This window comes from Leptinotarsa decemlineata, unplaced genomic scaffold (assembly GCF_025532065.1).
Source record: "Leptinotarsa decemlineata unplaced genomic scaffold, Ldec_3_MD MMD2_tig00026336_RagTag_RagTag, whole genome shotgun sequence".
NCBI lineage: Eukaryota > Metazoa > Arthropoda > Insecta > Coleoptera > Chrysomelidae > Leptinotarsa > Leptinotarsa decemlineata.
The window spans coordinates 9,044,940-9,063,146 of record NW_027412692.1 but is presented as its reverse complement, the minus strand read 5'-3'; the positions used below and the strand labels follow the sequence as shown (position 1 = coordinate 9,063,146).

Here is an 18,207-nt window from a genome sequence, read left to right as displayed (position 1 = left end):
ACAAATCAACCAAATTCCAACCGATTACGAAAGTGGAACTTTATCAGTTTTTTTATGTCGACCTTTTTTGGGTATTTGTTACCTTCCACAATCTGAAAAATATAAAAATTATAATGGAGAACTTTATACAAAAAAGGTCGATATAAAAAAACTGATTTTTTTTCCTCCACAAAAAATGACTTTTGTTGGAACTTTATGTAGAGCATAAAATTAATAAAAGCCAGTGGGGAATATATCTTGTATCTGTGATGTTGCCAATCAAAACTTGGCCACATCACCTTCTAGGGCAGGAGATCTCAATTTCATTCACGTCGCTGTTCAGTACACCGTAGTTCCATGGTTCGACTTTGGGTTTCCATTCTGTCAGTTCCACCTACTCAACAATATGTTCTTGAAGTATTGTTTCAAGTCGGTATAAGGGCTATACATTGTTGTATCGCTTTTCTGATATGAAAGTCAACCCTCTCGTTTCCCGTAATCCCCACATGCGAAAGGACCCAAAGTTAGATGATTTTCTTGTGAGAGTTTGGAGTTCATAAAATATATTCCAATTAGGTGTTAAATACAATTTGTTGAAGGAGTTTTTACTCCTGACTCAGCATAGCGGAGGGCTTGAAGGGAGGCGAATAATTCTCCAGTTGGTATTGTTGCTGTTTCTGGAAGATTAAAGGTCAATGCAACAATGTCAGCCACTACTGCAGCTCCTACTCTGAGATGAGTTTTGGATGAGTCTGCGGATATTTTTTCAGGTTGGTCGTTTTGGTCAAGAATTTGTTAAAAATGCTGTTTGAAGTTTGTTTTTGTTTGTATTGGTGTTTGGGAAACTGGGATGGGAGTGTTTATGATAGAAGTCTGCATGAGCCATGGTGGTGCCCTTCTTATTTTTGTATTCATGAATTCAAAGAAGGGATTTAAACCCAGGACTCTGCTGAGCAAATCACGTGTTTTACCAATTTTTTTCACAAAGATGTGTATTATTTATTGTGAAATAAAACTATTCGAATATAATTCCTACCTTTGCATTATCAAGTGACAATTTTGTGAACATTCGTTTTCAATTTCCATGGTTTTCATTTTGAAACGAATTGTTAGTTCACTGACTAGGTGTTGGAGTTTGAGAACGTCTTAGTTGTGAATGATAATAATTCAAACACGACTGTATAGGAAACACCCAACAAGAAATGGTAAATTGATTGACGCTTTTTCGATAGTTATAGAAAATGATATGCTGAAACATTGTGAACTATGAAATGGTGATTATCAAAATGAAACTTATCTATAGCTATAACTTTAATAATGAAAGAGACGTGCCGCAAATATTTATTGAACACCGATGAATTCATCGTTCAAAGATAAAACGATAACAATAACAATAGCTATCATACCATTCCGGATATCAAAATGTCCATACTAAAATATATATTGCTAATAAAAACTTTTCAATTTATAATAACGATATGATCGAACTATTTTCAACGACAATTTCTGAGAATGATAGAGCTCAACTCTTGATGGAAAAATCTTTTTGAGAATCTACTAGTCTATAGTTGGAAAGATTAGAATATGAAAACTCGTCGAACTACATGCAGAACAACTACTGCTTTTTCTTTCAGATACGATCTGAAACACATCAATTTCAGGAAAATAACGTACTTTATGTAAACTGAATTAGACAGAAGTCGTAAAGCGAATTGAAACAAACCACATTATTTTACAAACGTTACACAAGTTCCGTTAAGAATATACGGTGAATGTTCAACATTTGCGAGCCAAGTACATTCAATTAGTAATTTTTTATGTTGGTGTAGACTCATTCCGAAAACATGTTCACAGTTTAAGCTGTTTAGCAAGTATATTTTGTTGGTGAGAGGTATAAAAGTTCGAAGTGATTTCCGTGTTCTGCGATTTTCTGCTATAGAAAAAAATGGATCAAGAAACTTTCATCAAATTTTGTGTTAGAAAGGGATTGCAGTGCTCAAAAAAACACTTGAAATATTGACAGTGGCATACCATGATTGTACTCTGAGTCAGAAAAAATGTTTACAGGAGGTACAAACTTTTCACTGAAGGTCGAGAAGACGTGGGTGGACTCCCCAGCACATCAACAACCGATTAAAATGTTGATAAAGTAAATAAAATTGTAATGAAAACTCGTTGAATCACTATTAGAGAAGTTACTGAGGATGTCGGCATAGCGGTTGGCTCATGCTATGCAATTTTTTCGGAAATTTTCGGCATGAATTTTAGCCAAAAAAACCGTCGCATGAGCATCGTTCAGAAATTGTTGAACGACGTCAACGGCTATCCATATTTGCTCAACAGGGATATATGTTTATGACATCGAAATCGAAGTCCAATAGTCTCAATGGAAGAGCCCAGATGAGCAGAGAACAAAAAAGCACGCCAAGTTCGATCAAATATCAAGGTTTTGCTGCTCATTGTTCATTTATTGCGAATCCCGTGGCTTAGTGAAACAGGAGATCTGTACGATCAGAAGGAATATCATCTTGAATTTATGAACCGCTTGCGATTAGCGCTGGCGCTAATCGCAGATCGTGAGGTGTAGTTTTTTTAAAGTAATATTAACAATTGGTTTACATCCTTCCTAGAAGGATGTAATCTGCGATTAGCGCTGGCGCTAATCGCAGATCGTGAGGTGTAGTTTTTTTAAAGTAATATTAACAATTGGTTTACATCCTTCCTAGAAAAGAAGGAAATTCGTAGTAAAAATTGACGAGGTCATTTCAGATCAATTTGACATAGGAACTCCACAAGGAAGCGTTCTTGGTCCTCTGATTTATTTGATTTTTATAAATGATCTTCCTGATCACATATCATGGGGGAAAGTTCTAATGTATGCCAACGACACATGTATACTTGTTTCAGATATATCCGAAAATAAACTAAAACAAAAAATACAAATTATTCTTGAGGAATTCAAAAGCTGATGCTTCAAGAATAGACTAATTATCAATCATAAAAAGACTGCTTGCGTAATCACAACAAATACAGAACACCTTCAAATCCAGTTATATCGTTTGGGGGGCAATATATTAACATATCACGTGATACAGTTAAGATACAGCCCCTTAAAGGGGGTACATAAAATTTGTATAACAATTTTCTCCACAAGCACTGGAAAGTTACAATATTGAAATTAACCTGACGTTTTGTACTACCAAAAAAACACTTAGCCATAAATTTATTTGGTCTATCCCATGGTTGTGAAGGGGTGGAAAACGCAATGCCTAAAATTTATTTCCAACGTAACTTTTTGTTTTATTATTTGTTTACCATTTGAAAATTTATTTCCGATAGCCTGTTTCATTCTAAACAAAAAAAGTCTCTTGGGTTTTTTGCCCAAAATAAACCAGTTCGCAGCAAAAAAATTATGAAAATGATGGGTCCACTGTACCCATCTGATCTTCTAAGTCACGATCAAAATGATGCCTGTCTCCTTCAAATTCATGAATCTCACTACAGTTTCACACGCCTTCTATGAATCTATCGGAAACTAGGGGAAATTATTCCACTTCAATATCAACGATCAGTGAAAATCATGAGATTCTATGAATAATATATTGTTACATCTGTATGGCTTTATGACTCAATTACAGTTTCTACTATCGCTCTGACAAAAATTGTAATGAACAATTTCCTAAAAAAAATACTCGGATTATTCCAATATTTCATTGTATTCCTTTTTATTCCACAATGGAGCTCTCGCGATTACTCTCTCTTCGACAATTCTCGCATCTGCGCTTTGATAACTAATCGATCTTGATGCTCTTCCAATTCCAATTCAAAAATTTAGTTTTTTGCCTCTTCTCAGCTCATTTACTATATGATGTCAGTCGATTTTCAGCCAACTTTTCTCGACGAATTCAAACTGAACCAACAGAAAAATCAACCAGACATTTGACAATGATAGTGTTTATGAACGCACTGTTCAACGTTGGTTAGCAAAATTTTGTTACGAAGATTTTATCCTCGAAAATGAGCACCAAAATAGTCGACCCATAGTAATTCAAGACTAGGATTTGAGGATCCTGGTGGAGACTGACCCATCACAAACGGTGCGTGAGGTGACTAAAAAAATGGGCGACAGCTCCCATGCGGTTATTGATGGTTTAATACGTATTGGAAAGGTCAAAAAGTTCGAAAAGTGGGTGCCCCACGATTTGAACGATCAACAGAATTGGCACGTTTTATGGTCTATTCTTCTTTGCTTTTTGGCAACCAATCGGATCGTCACGTGTGATGAAAAGCGGATCCTCTACAACAGGAGACGTTCAGGACAGTAGTTGAACACTCCCCAGGCACTTCCCAAAGCCTAAAACCCACCAAAAAAAAATCATGGTTACTGTATGGTGGTCAGCAGCTGGTGTGATTCACAATAACTTGCAACAACCGGGCCAAAGTATCACAGCAGAGTCCTATTGTGAAGATATCGACGAATGTAACGAAAATTGCATCAGTATCAGCCGACACTGGTCAACAGAAGAGATCCGACTCTGCTCCACACAAAAGTGGACAAAACTTCTGAAACTTCTGAAACTAATCCATCCGACTGAAACGTTTTGTCTTCCATTGCCGAGATTTGAAATCCATTATTAGTTAAAGCTTCATGAAATGGAAAAAAACCTTCATCAAACCCCCCGTGAGGATTTGATTGAGGACATTGACCAAAAAGTGCCTTGGAACTTATGAGAAATTAACGCTATTGAATTGGGTATGGAGAGATTGGATAAATCCAACCTTACACACAAGTCAATAAAAATATTCTTGGACAGTCAAGCGGCGTTGAAAGCTCTTGGCTCCCGCCGAGCAACGTTTAAATTGGTAGGAAATTGCCAAAAAAGACTCTCCTCGATAGGAAGACTCAACTAATTGTCTCTGATCAGGATTCTTGGCCATACTGGCCTGGAAGGCAAAGGAGGGTGCTGCAAGCCGCTTCATCGGACCAGAACCTGTCATTGGCATCGCTTTAGTTGCCAAACAAACATTGAACACCTGGATGGCTAGAAGATTTATGGACTTCTGGCAGAATCTTCTAGGATTGGCTCACTCCAAGGCGTTCATTCACCCTTCGAAGCTTGATAGCAAACAGATGTTGGACTACAGTAGGGATGAACTACGATGTCTAACAGGCCTCTTCACAAGTCACTGTCATTTGATTCATCATATGCAGAGACTTGGACTGTCGGAAGACAGTGTGTGTCGCATCCGTCTAGAAAATGATGTAACAGCAGAATATATACTTAGTGCCTGTTCCGCTGGGGACCGGATCAGGTTCTTAGAGTTCGGCAGAGCCGTACTCTTACCATCTGACCTGAAATACCACTCACCATACAAACTAATCGGATTCGTTAAGAAGCTGGATTTATTTGGCCGAGTATGAATAGGTGTGAGCCACAATAAACCCTCGCGAGTTGCGAGGGTTTATTGCGAGGGACACTTTAGACCTAACCTAACCTAAGCTTCATGAATATGGAAAAAAACGTCCATCAAACCCCCAGTGAGGATATGACTGAGGACAATGACCAAAAAGTGCCATTCCACTGAATGTATATGATAAAAAATGGAATGCACTTGCCCTGTTTCTCAGAATACAAGTAATATCATCTTTGAAAATGATGAGTATTGCAGAAATACAATTTTTATAATCATTTTTCTCTCACTTCATAAGGGCAGCTTGAGAGGACAACTGTTGTGTATTTCCAGATTTGAATTGAAAATTGAAATAATTTTTCCTAAGTTTAAAATGTCTCACACTATATAAGTGAGTATACAATTAAATTTTATTTTAAATATTATTTCATTGTTTCCGTTTGTTATATATATTGAAATATACATTTTTTCAATTTATAGAATCTGATTTCAGTTTTTTCTAACCGTTCTATTTGTGGCAGCAAAATTTCTTACTCTTCAATAAAAATGTTTAAATTGAACAAATATTCATTTTATCGCCTGCGCTTTTCAATTAATTGTTACTGAAGGATTAAAAACTCACCCAGCCATTAACTTCGGTGCGGCAGAATACAATTCGCTATTCAAATAATTACAGGATAGTACTTACACGTGCAAACTGCTTTTTTTCTCCCTCTTCTTAGTGCACTTCTTATCGAGACTTGAAAATATATATAGCTCAGACTTCCATATTTCTGAAATAGTGTTGCAATCATGACCGCCATACGGGCTACTAATTTATTCATAGTATGTTTATGTTTGACTGGGAAAATGTAAGTATGAAAATTTATCAATAATGTCATTTATTGATTTTTCATAACAATGTTTGGTTTTGTAGTGCTCATTTACTTTTTCGATACGTCAAAATAGAACCAATCTTCCAGCAAGTTTTGAGCCGCTTTGATAAGGAAATTACCTTACCAGAAGGGAAAATCAAAAATTCGTTCCCAGAAAAAGTTTTTCTTCACTTTTTTCCAATTCGAATAATTTAGGTTGTATGATGTATAAATACACATAACTGCGTAGTCCACGGGTAGTATTACATGCTACAGTGTCATCCCAGCTGTACATCCGTTTGTCTTTGACATTATCACGACGTTTCTACGAGGTCCCCCTTGACAATAAAAGAATAAGTGACTGTAATAATTATTATTTGATTCTTTTCTTCTGGCAGGAAACATCAGACCTCTACAATCTCAGTAAAAATTTCCAATAATTTTGTCTCTTAGAAATGTTTCTCCTTGATTTTAAAATATGGCAAAGTCAGATTTATCATTTTATTTATATTTTTTTCTATATTCATATAAATCCATTTTTTCATTCATCCTCACGATAGTAAGTAAGAAATAGTAAGTATCAAATAATATGCAATCACTCATTTAGTCGTATATATCACAACTGTCTTGAAGAAAACAATAAACAAGGAAGGAAACATAAGAAAAACAGTTACTACTCTTCTCTCTTCCTGTTGTTGACAAAATTACATCGGAATTATTTTTTACTAGACCTTCATTGTGAAGCTATTCCTGGCATTTATAGTTTTTCACTCCCCTAAAATTGAAAATTCAGAAATATTTCAAATCACTGAGTTTGTTAGTGAGTTTGAATCAAATTCAGATAGACATTCATCCAGTTTGTCAGTAGTTCCTTATTAATCATTTGTCGCCCATTTTTGAGTGTTTTCATATTTCACAACTTAACAATCCAAACGTTTTGGAGGCTATCTCAGTCTTCAGAATTGAAAAAAATTCAATGAAATTTGTAGTTTTTCTCTTCGGTTCGTATTATTTTCAAAAGTCCTTGAAAGATGTGAAATAAACTACTTTGACATCTATCAAGGACGTTTGGGAATGAGAACAAGAAAAATATACAAATATCATTAGATTTTTTTCCAATTTCGAAGACGTAGACAGCTTCCGACCTATCTTCCGAAATGTTGAGATTATGGAAAATGAAAAAATTCCAGAAAATGTTCTTTAAAGAATTTTAAAAATTCCACAAGAAATAACCATCGTTCAATATTCCCTTATAATATTCTCTCGCTGATATATTTCAAAAAATATTTTTAAAAAATATACGAATATGGAAAATATATTTCTTTTGGATGACATATGGAGAACTATCTTTGTACCCTTGCTAGAGTCCTTATAGACGATATAGCATAACAACTGACAAAATGTATGTATAACTAAATGCTTTTGCTTTTTGAGAATTCTCAGTTGTATTTTATCGTTTATCTATTTTCTGTTTCCAGACTATCCTACGAACTAAATGATAAGAGATTCCCAAAAGATTTTTTATTTGGGGTGGCCACTGCTGCATATCAAATAGAAGGTAATGTAACAACTCATAGACAGAGAAGCAAAAGTAATTTTTTTCATTTCACGAAATAATATTCGAAATTCCAGTGAAAAATCTACCAATTATAAACGTTATCAACTTTTTCAAACTTCAGTCAGAGGAAAGAACAGAGCAACTGTATTTTCACAGACTGACGTTATTACTTATCATTTCCCAAAAAACTATTCATTCTACAAGAAAGGCCACGGTCGAATGGAACCTGAAGAAACAAACGTTTCGCTTGTTACTGCACTAAACATCATTAGTGTATATACGTTGACTACCAGGTTGAATGTTATATCTCCAAGTCAACAAACATACCACTGATGATGCCTGGCGCAGTAACAGACTAAACGTTTGATAGTTCAGGTTACAGTCGACCACGGCTGCCAGCCCAGATTTTGCTCTCTTTAATCTTGATGAACAAAAAAATAAATTATTAAATTCTTTCATTTCAGGTAAAACGATAATAGTGAAAAATAAATTTTTCTAAGAATAATCTGTTTTGATATAGAGAGATATCGAAAAATTTGATGTCAAAATGTTTGAAATGATTAGGAGTTGGAGAGTTGAGAAGCTCTCGCCCCTGATCTAAATTTACAGGGGGGTCAGTTGGAGTCATAAGCTCGACATCCATCTCCACAAGTGATTCTGTCATTCCCGTATCCAGTGGGGCTACGTGGAAGCAGGCATCCGATGGCCGATTTGCTCAACCCCCACATCCCAAACCAACGCACTCGCCAAAAACAACATGCACAGTGGTTCAGGCAGTGAACTGCGGTTGTGTAACGTTAACTGTAGATTTCAAGTATCACCACAAAAAATTTTTAGGCCTCATATCAGGTAAACTAGCGTTCATAAGATACTCTTTTCATACAACAAAAAGTTTAAATTTCACTAGTTCGGACTTCCATTGTCTTCTATGTAAAATGATTTGAAATCCCTGCAACAACTAAAAAAGAATAATTAAAAATGAATCGTTGAAAATAACAATTATATTAGGCAAAATAAACCTGAAATAAAATATTAGTGAAATAAAATACAAGTAAAAGTAGAACAATTGAATAAATAAAAATAAAGAAATGAAAAAAGAAAATAAAAATAAAAAGTGGAGAGATTCCAAGTCACGTTAGTTCACGACGTTTCGATTGTTAGTATCTACAATCATCTTCGGATGATGACTGGACTGATTCCTCCGAGAGATGACTATTTATAGGTCGTTCGAGTACTTTCACTTATCCCCGCTTTCCATTTTCCGCTTTACTGGTTCCGTGGGAGATGACCGCTTGGCGGGAGTTGGCCATTTTTCGCTTGATGATGAGTTTCCATATGTTGCGTATTTCTACCCTGGCTTGGCTGAATACATTGTTGGACAACATGTATGCGGCTTCCTTGAATTTTCTCCTAAACCAATGTTCTTCTCTGTGCAAGATCTCAGCTTGGGATCACTCGATTTTGTGTTGATAGGTCCAAACATGGTCTGCTATTCCTGATTTGCTGGTTTCCCTTCGCTGTGTGTATTTCTTGTGCTCGGCAATGCGAACATTCAATGGTCTCTTAGTTTCAACAATATAGGATTTTCCGCACTCACAGGGTATCCGGTAAATGCAATTCTTGGAATCACAGTCCGCGTTTGGTGGCCTGGTTTTCGTGAGGCTGCTACAGATACTGTTACCGGATCTGAAGCAGGTTCTGATGTTGTACTTGGAACCAATTCTTCTTATCCTCTCCGATAATCCTCTGATGTAGGGAAGTGCAAGCACTGGTTGTGACGGCTTCTCTTCCTTGCGAGGCTCCTGCTGTCTTCTAGACAAAGTCTTTTCTACCATCGCTTTGGAGTTGCCATTCCGTTGAAGATCATTTTTGATGATGTCTAGTTCTTTTCCGAGACCTTCTTTCGGATTACAGAGCCCAAAAGCACGGTCTAATAGAGTCTTGATGATTCCTCCTTTAGTCGATTGATGGTGGTTGGATTCGTGGTTCAGATACTGTCCCGTATGGGTGGGTTTTCGGTATACAGATGTTTCCCACTTAGTGTCGGTCCTCTTCACCAAAACGTGTAAGAATGGCAATTCGTTGTGAATTTCCTTCTCCATTGTGAAAGTGATGGAGGGTCTCACGCTGTTGATGTGTTTCAGGAAGGCGTCTAGTTCAGTATCCTCATGGTTCTATATCATAAAGGTGTCGTCAACATATCTCAACCAGACTCGAGGTTTCTTGGGGGCTTCTTCAATGGCCAGATGGCCAGAGTTTCAAACCACTCCATATATATGTTGGCTATGACTGGTGAAAGTGGCGATCCCATTAGCAGTCCCTCCTCTTGTGTAAAGAATTCGTCCTTGAGTTGGAAATAACAGTTTCGTATACAGCATCCTAGTAATTCCATAATTACTTCTATAGGTAGATTCGTTCTCTCTTTCAGGTTTCCGTCTTCGGATAGCTTTCTCTGTATGATTTGAAGTGCTTCCTCGACCGGAACGTTGGAGTAAAGGCTTTCCATGTCGAAACTAATTAGTTGATCTTTCTGTGTGACCTCAATTGACCCTAGTAGTTCAACAAAATGCCTTGAATTCTTCACAAAAGACGATGTTTTTTCATGTAATGGTTGTATTGAGGGAAGTAAAAATCTAGACTAGTTTTGAGTAACCGAATCTCTGTAGCTGATAATCGATCTAACCGGAACGTCCTTCTTGTGAATTTTGGGAAGTACATACAAGTTAGGGGGTTTACTGTGGTGCGGTGTTAGCGATGATCTTTCCTTGTCCTTGTGGTGTTTTTTCAAAATCTGGTACAATACTGCATCAATCGAAAGGAAATTATATTATATTTCAGGTGCTTGGAATGTAGATGGTAAAGGAGAAACTATCTGGGATACTGTCTGTCATCGAAAGCCATCACCAATTGCCAATAATGACACGGGGGATACAGCTTGTGACTCTTACAACAAATACAAAGAAGATGTTGCCCTTTTGAAAGAACTGGGTGTGGATGTGTATAGATTTTCCATATCATGGGCAAGAATTCTACCAAATGGTACGTTCAATTCAATTTACGATCTTTGGAATCAACTGCACGCACTGAAAATTTATCTATACAGGACTTTCTTCAAGATGAAGTGTTCGAAATTCTCTGATGTTGGTGTTCAATAATTTAAATCAAAAGGTTATTTCAGGCATCGCACATAGGGGTATTTGTCACTGAAATTCGGACATAATCAACTCAAAAAGGTGTATAAAAAAAAAAAAAAAAAAATCTGTTTTTCCGTTAATCAGCTGTCGTCCCCATACGAACGAAAACTCTCAGAAGTCGAGAAACTTGTGCGAGCTAAGGACTAACGAGGTCTTACCTTTTAACGTGTGATTCCTAACACGTTAAAAGTTGAAACTTATATAGCTATTAAAAAACAAATTCCTATATTTATTTTATGTTCTCAAGAGAATATTTGCTTTTTTATTTCATAAAACTAGCATATTATTGATATTGAGGATGAAAACGACGGTTCATCTTAAGACTCGGCTATAAATGTCTCATCATCAATTTAATCTTTTCGAGTCATGGGGAAAGAATCATTTCGAGAGTTTAGGAAAGTTTTTATTTTTCACAGTTAAGTATGTTTCGTGTCAGTTACATCGAGATGAAAGGTGTCACTGGACGCCAAAGATATAGTTCCACATTTGGTTCTACTATCTGGCAGAGAATGAGAGCATAAACGTTGAGTCCATTCTTCTATCTCTGGTAATGAGCAGTTTTGCGATAAGACGAATTCAAAATCGGTTCACTACCGGAATTTAGAAAAATACCTCAATCTGCTTCGTGTTAGTTTTAGAAATACGATAATCAATCGGTTGTGATTGATTAGTAAGAGTCTGATTGTGTGCAGCCGATGGATACTGTGCTTGGAGAGATTTTTCTCTCAAACTTTGATTGACATTTCTTTAGCCCGCATAAATATCGAACTTGCGGAGTTATTGTGAAGAATTATTTGAAACATTTAGAGATCAATTTTAGGCAACATGATGGCGAAAGTCTTTTGGTGAAAAATTAGTAGAGTTCTAATGAAAATTCCATAAAGGTGCCTAGATGAACTAAGTAACTTGTTTCAAAGAGTTGACAACCTCCGCATCCATTACGTGAGTAAACTATTGAGAAAAAATTTTGAAAAACCAGCTCAGCTCTGTTGAGAAAAAAAACTTGTCAAATATTTGCATAAGGTGAAAAGCCTCGTGTTTTCAACACCCCGCCGCCGTTAACAGCGAAGCAATATGATGAATTCCTGGTATTTTTCCAGTTGATGAATAGTAGAATGATTGTGTAGACAGTATGTATTAGTTTTTGAGAAAATTGGACAACTATGACTGGAGATGTTCCGGTGAACCGTAACATCTAAGTTTAACCAGAACCAACTGTTTCAACCCAAACCCAAAGCCCAAAACTTTGGAAATATCAAGAACAACTACCATGTTTGTTTATTTCTCCAAAGGTTGCTGACATGAGAAGGAAGGGACATGAGAAGAATTTTAGCTTATCGAAACCACATTAATGATGGCTTAGGATGTTGAAGCTTTCTAAATAATCAAAAATGTGATGATCAACACTTTCCTACATTATTTTTGATATCACTGATAGCAAAGCAATTGGTCGAACTCCATGTTTTCTGCAGACATGGCAAAAATGAAAAAGCCAGTTGCCTCCCAAGCATTAAGAATGCCAGTTGATTTATAGTAGTTATTTGGTAATCTATTTGTATTTTTGCTATTCTCATGAGTAGTAGTATAAATCCGCTACAAATGCAATACGGATGGCTCAAAAACCAAAGAAGGCTCAGGATGTGGAGTGTACTGCAGATCACTAAGCCTAAGGATTAAGTGGGGAATGGAAAGAAATACCAGCGTGGTCCAAACAGAACTGGCTGGTATCTCAATCGCCACAAAAGAAATAACCAAGAAAAGAATTTCTGGCAAAAACATAACAATCTTCACTGATAGCAGACAAGCACTATTAACCTTGAACAGACAGCGTGTTACTTCAGGGCTAGCACTAGAGTGCCACCAAGATTTAGCCAAAGCCTCGGTAGATAATAACATTATCCTGAGGTGGGTTAAAGGGCACGACAGGAGTAAAGGTAATCGCATTGCCGACTCTTTAGCCAAGGAAGCGACTGGACTAAGAATTTTAGGTCCCAGTGACACCCACGGCCTGATGACTTCGACAATTGCGGAACTAGTCAAATGTTACACCCATGCTCAATCTTTGAAGAGATAGGATGAAATCAAAGGATGTAACCTTGCCAGGATCACCTTGGGCGACCCTGGGAAGCTGGCGCCGAAGAAATATCTGGCGATAACCAGGAAAAATCTACGCCTTACAGTGGGATTTCTGACTGGCCACTGTCAGCTAAGGAAACACCTACATAATATGGGGCTAGTGGACACACCTCTATGCAGGATGTGTGAACAGGAAGATGAGACTGTCAAGCATCTCCTGTGCGAGTGCCCGGAGTTATCGTCAATAAGAGAGTGTGTGTTCGGCGAGTCTTGGCCTACACCTGCCGATATAAAGGAGATGTCTCCCAGCGACCTGTCCATCTTCCTGGAAAGGACAGGATGGACGATGACCTAGGAGGACAACTCCTCGGGAGGATGTACAATGGGTCACATGTGGCCTAACTGCGTGGGCTTACACTTACCCTCCCTACTCTACAGATACAGAGATACAGAGTATACTGAACTCAGTGTTATTATTAGATTGACTGGTGCTTCAGCTATTCTTGTTGAAGTGTAAAAAAATCACCTACGTTTTTGCTACCTCCTGACCATTTACTACAAAGTAAACAAGTGGGAATTTTTCCAGCAAAAGATCTACAAACACAAGACGAGATAGACTGTACGGAATCATTCAATCCAAAGCGGTCAGGAGTATTGATTCTGGTATTTTTTTGCTCACGAAGAGTATTCAACAAGAATTTGGAGCAACCCTCTTGTCCTAACGAGTATAATGGACTTCAAAGACTCCAGGAAATCGGCATATTTCAATAGAGCTTTCCAAAAATGTGGCACACTTGATGTTTTATTAGAGTCATCTTTGAAATACAGAACTTCAGGTTTTCTCATTTAGACTTTGAAACTCACACTTTCATCAAGTAGTACAATATGTATATTGAACAATCAAATTTCATTTTTTTTTCACTTACAAATTGACTATGCTTAAAAATCGTTTTTAATTTTTTACGCAAAAATCGCTTGTCTGACGAAAATCATTCAAGAGGTCAAATTTGCCCTAAAATGAATAGTGATTATGAAAATAGTTTTGCGGAAAATGAGTGACGTACATATTTTTGAAAATATCTAGTTTACATTCACGTAAAGTTGCCACAGGTTGAAATCTTAATTTTATGAACATGATTCAACCCTTTAGAATCAGCATCTTAAACTGAAACACCCTGTATAATGAACACGCAGAGTAAATATGCATTGGTTCATTGGTTTGAAGGTGGTCGACAATGTTTCATGGTGCATTTCATTAGTTCAGACTTCCATTGTCTAATATGATATAAACTGATTTGGAATGCCTGAAAAAATATGTGAAAAATCGAAAAGATTAGCTGAAAAATAAGACTAATATCAAGCAAAAAAATTGAAATTACATTAAAATAAAATACAAATAACAACAAAAAAATGAAATATTAACACGAAATGAAAATTAAAAAAATTATCAACAAGAAATGAAAATTACAAATTAAAAGACTCCAAACCAAGTTAATTCACGACATTTCGATTGTTAGTATCCACAATCGTCTTCGGGTGATAACTGGACTTATTCCTCAGAGATCTGAATACTTATAGGTCACTCGTGTGCTTTCACTCGAGGGGATAGGTGAAAGCACTCAAGTGAACTATAAATAGTCAGATCTCTGACTATGAAATTTACGACTGACTATACGTCTGACTGTATGACTATTTATGACTGTATGACAATTTATAGTCATACAGTCATATGACTATAAACAGTCAGATCTCTGACTATTTATAGGTCAGATCTGACGATGTATAGGTCACTCGATTGTTTTCACTCGAGGGGTTAGGTGAAAGCACTCGAGTGACCTATAAATAGACAGATCTCTGACTATTTATTTATCATACATAGTCAGATCTCTGACTATTTATAAGTCAGATCTGACGATTCATAGGTCACTCGTGTGCTTTCACTCGAGGGGATAGGTGAAAGCACTCGACTGACCTATAAATAGTCAGATCTCTGACCTATAAATAGTCAGATCTCTGACCTATAAATAGTCAGATCTCTGACTATTTATAGGTCAGATCTGACGATTTTTAGGTCACTCGAGTGTTTTCACTCGAGCGGTTAGGTGAAAGCACTCGAGTTACCTATAAATAGTCAGATCTCTGAGGAATAAGTTCAGTTATCACCTGAAGATGATTGTGGATACTAACAATCGAAACGTCGTGAATCAACTTGGTTTGGAATCTTTCAATCTGTAATTTTCATTTCTTGTTAATAATTTTTTCAATTTTCATTTCGTGTCAATATTCAATTTTTTTTTTGAGTTACTTGTATTTTATTTCATTATAATTTCAGTTTTTTTGCTTAATATAATTGTTACTTTTTCAATGAACCTTTTCATTTTTTATTTTTCACAGATTCTTTCAGGGATTTCGAATCAATATGTATATCATACTAGACAATGGAAGTCCGAAGTAATGAAATGCAACAAATATGCATTTATCAAAATTTTTTTTTCTAAGAAATGCGAAAGATCTCAAAAATTTTTTTTTAGGATTTGATAACAAAGTCAACGAAGCCGGCGTGACCCACTACAAAAACGTCATCAAAGAACTGCTAAAAAATAATATAAAACCACTAGTGACGTTGTATCACTGGGACCTTCCACAGGTTCTCCAAAACGCAGGCGGTTGGGAAAACGATTTCATAATCGACGCATATTTAGATTTTGCTCGAATATGCTTCAAAGAATTTGGCAACGACGTCAAGTATTGGATAACATTCAACGAACCTAGGGTAATCTGTCAGTATGGTTACGGGGAAGGATTATTTGCACCGCTGATCTACTCGCCCGGTGTTGGAGAATACTTCTGTGCTCGCAATTTGTTACGAGCCCATTCAAAAGCGTGGCACTTATACAATGACGAATTCCGGAAGGAACAAGGCGGTAAGTCGATAATATTGCAGGTTGAGATCAGATTAGAGAATTATGGAATTCATAATAATCAAATCATCAAATCAAATATGCTTTATTGTCCAAAGTATAAACTCGTTGACAAAGCTAATCATGTATAAATCAGTTTCACTATAATAACTATACATTATACATATACATTGGTTTAATGTATGTGTCATACTGAAATATGGTTACGATTTTTAGTGAACAGCTAAAACAATTATAGATAAATAAATGAATATGCATATATAAACGCACATAAATACCACACACATACATATTTATATACATCCTAAATGAACGAATAGGCAGACATTAACAGGTAAATAAGGAAGTCAATAAATAAAATATATAAATAAATAAGATAAACAGACACTGTTTTCAAAATTGCAGGAGCTATTAAAATCAACATAAGCAGTGCTTGAACAGGGAATAATTTTATTTCAGAATTCCATCCATATCTTCATCAAAGTACTCTTGAACACTATCAAACATCTGGTCAATGAGAACTTGCTTTACAGATTTCCTGAACTGATAAGGTGATTGGATATCTTTAAGACTGGTCGGTAGATGGTTATATATTTTAGCTGCATTATAGATCAATGAGTTTTTAATCAAATTTGATGATGGAATAGGCAGTCTTGATTTGTCGCTTTGGCGACTGAAACCAATAACATCGTAAGCCGATTCATTCTTATGTACTAGGCACACAGTTTCGAGTATGAATAAAGAAAATGTTACTAATTTTTGCTCCTTGAACAAGGGTTTACAAGACTCTCTAGGCCCAATTTTGCACATATATCGGATGGCACGCTTTTGGAGAATGAAGACTGTATTGAAGTGTTGTTGGTTGCAGGTGCCCCAGAATGATATGCCATGTCTTAGATGCGATTCAACCACAGCGTGGTACACAATTTTTGCAGTTACAATACCTAATTCATTTGACACCGTTCGTAAAGCATAACACCCCGAAGCTATTTTTTGCTCAGCAAATTAATATGGTTATTGAAATTGAGGTTGCTGTCCAGATTGATTCCAAGAATTTTACTTAGTTTTTTGTTTGATATAATATCATTACCCATCGGAATGCCTGACAAGTTGCAATTGAATGATATAAGATTGGTTTTTTCTATATTGAAGGAGAGCAGATTGGAGCTGCACCACTCTTTCACTTTAAGAATATCTTGTGCTATTTTGTTTTGAAGATCATTTTCATTAACGCCACAGGATGGTTGTATCATCTGCAAAAATTGTGAAGGTTCCCTCAGAATCAATATGAGCTAGATCATTAAAATACAACAAAAACAATACTGGCCCCAGTACCGAGCCTCGGGGTACTTCGTGTCGAACAGAGACAATATCTGACAGCGTGTCAGTTCTCACAACTTGGGTTCGTTGACTCAGATATGATTTCATCCAGTTAAGGCTTTGATTTCTAGTTTGCGTAGCAGAATTTCGTGATTCACACAATCGAAAGCTTTCGACAAGTCACAGAAGACTGCTTCGCATTTCTTTTTCAGGTTCAACTCAGAGTAAAGTCTTTTTAGCAGATGGAAAATTGCTTCCTCTGTACTCTTTTTGGATTGAAAGCCAACTTGTTGAGGATTTAAGATTTTGTTGGCAGATATGAAATTCATCAACCCAATTTTTACCAATTTTTTTTATAATTATACCAAGGGTTGGAATAAGCGAGATGGGTCGAAAGTTTGAGGGATCTGAGGTGTCACCCCCTTTGTAAATGGGGATCACAACATTTGCTTTTGAGAATTGTGGGTAGGTTCCCTTGGCAAAGGAGTCATTAATAAGTTTGACTAGTAATTCTAGAGTGAAGGTTGGCATATTTTCAAAAATTCTTATCGATATGTTATCAATGCCACAAGAAGTTTTATTTTTGATCTGCTTTATCATATCTATCAGCTCTATTAGATTGGTTTCAAATAAAATAAATGTTTCATCAATATTAATGTTATTCATAAATAATAATGGATCTGGTGCATTATCTATATTATTTGACAGTCTCTCTGCTATGGAGCAATAGAATTCATTCAGAGTGTTGCCATCCAAGGTGACATTCTTTGCCAGAGTGGGAGTTTTGCCCCGAAACTCATTCAGTAATCGCCATGTTTCTTTAATGGTATCCTTACTTTTGTAGATTCTATCATGGTAGTAGCAACTTTTTGCTGCTTTTACAACTTTTCTAT

The 18,207-nt window shown here is 36.3% G+C and overlaps 2 protein-coding genes across 4 annotated transcripts in view; one reads left to right on the top strand and one right to left on the bottom strand.

Annotated features, from left to right (window-relative positions):
* rg (A kinase anchor protein rugose) overlaps positions 1–18,207 on the bottom strand; it is a 941,222-nt gene that overhangs the window by 557,407 nt on the left and 365,608 nt on the right. The gene's annotated exons all lie outside the window — the stretch shown is intronic.
* LOC111517480 (myrosinase 1) overlaps positions 6,117–18,207 on the top strand; it is a 31,648-nt gene continuing 19,557 nt past the window's right edge. The window contains exons 1-4 of the mRNA XM_023173657.2: positions 6,117–6,242; positions 7,724–7,803; positions 10,642–10,842; positions 15,605–15,997. Of these exons, the coding sequence (XP_023029425.2) occupies positions 6,184–6,242; positions 7,724–7,803; positions 10,642–10,842; positions 15,605–15,997 (733 nt within the window). The 5' untranslated portion in view covers positions 6,117–6,183. The remainder of the gene's footprint in view (positions 6,243–7,723; positions 7,804–10,641; positions 10,843–15,604; positions 15,998–18,207) is intronic.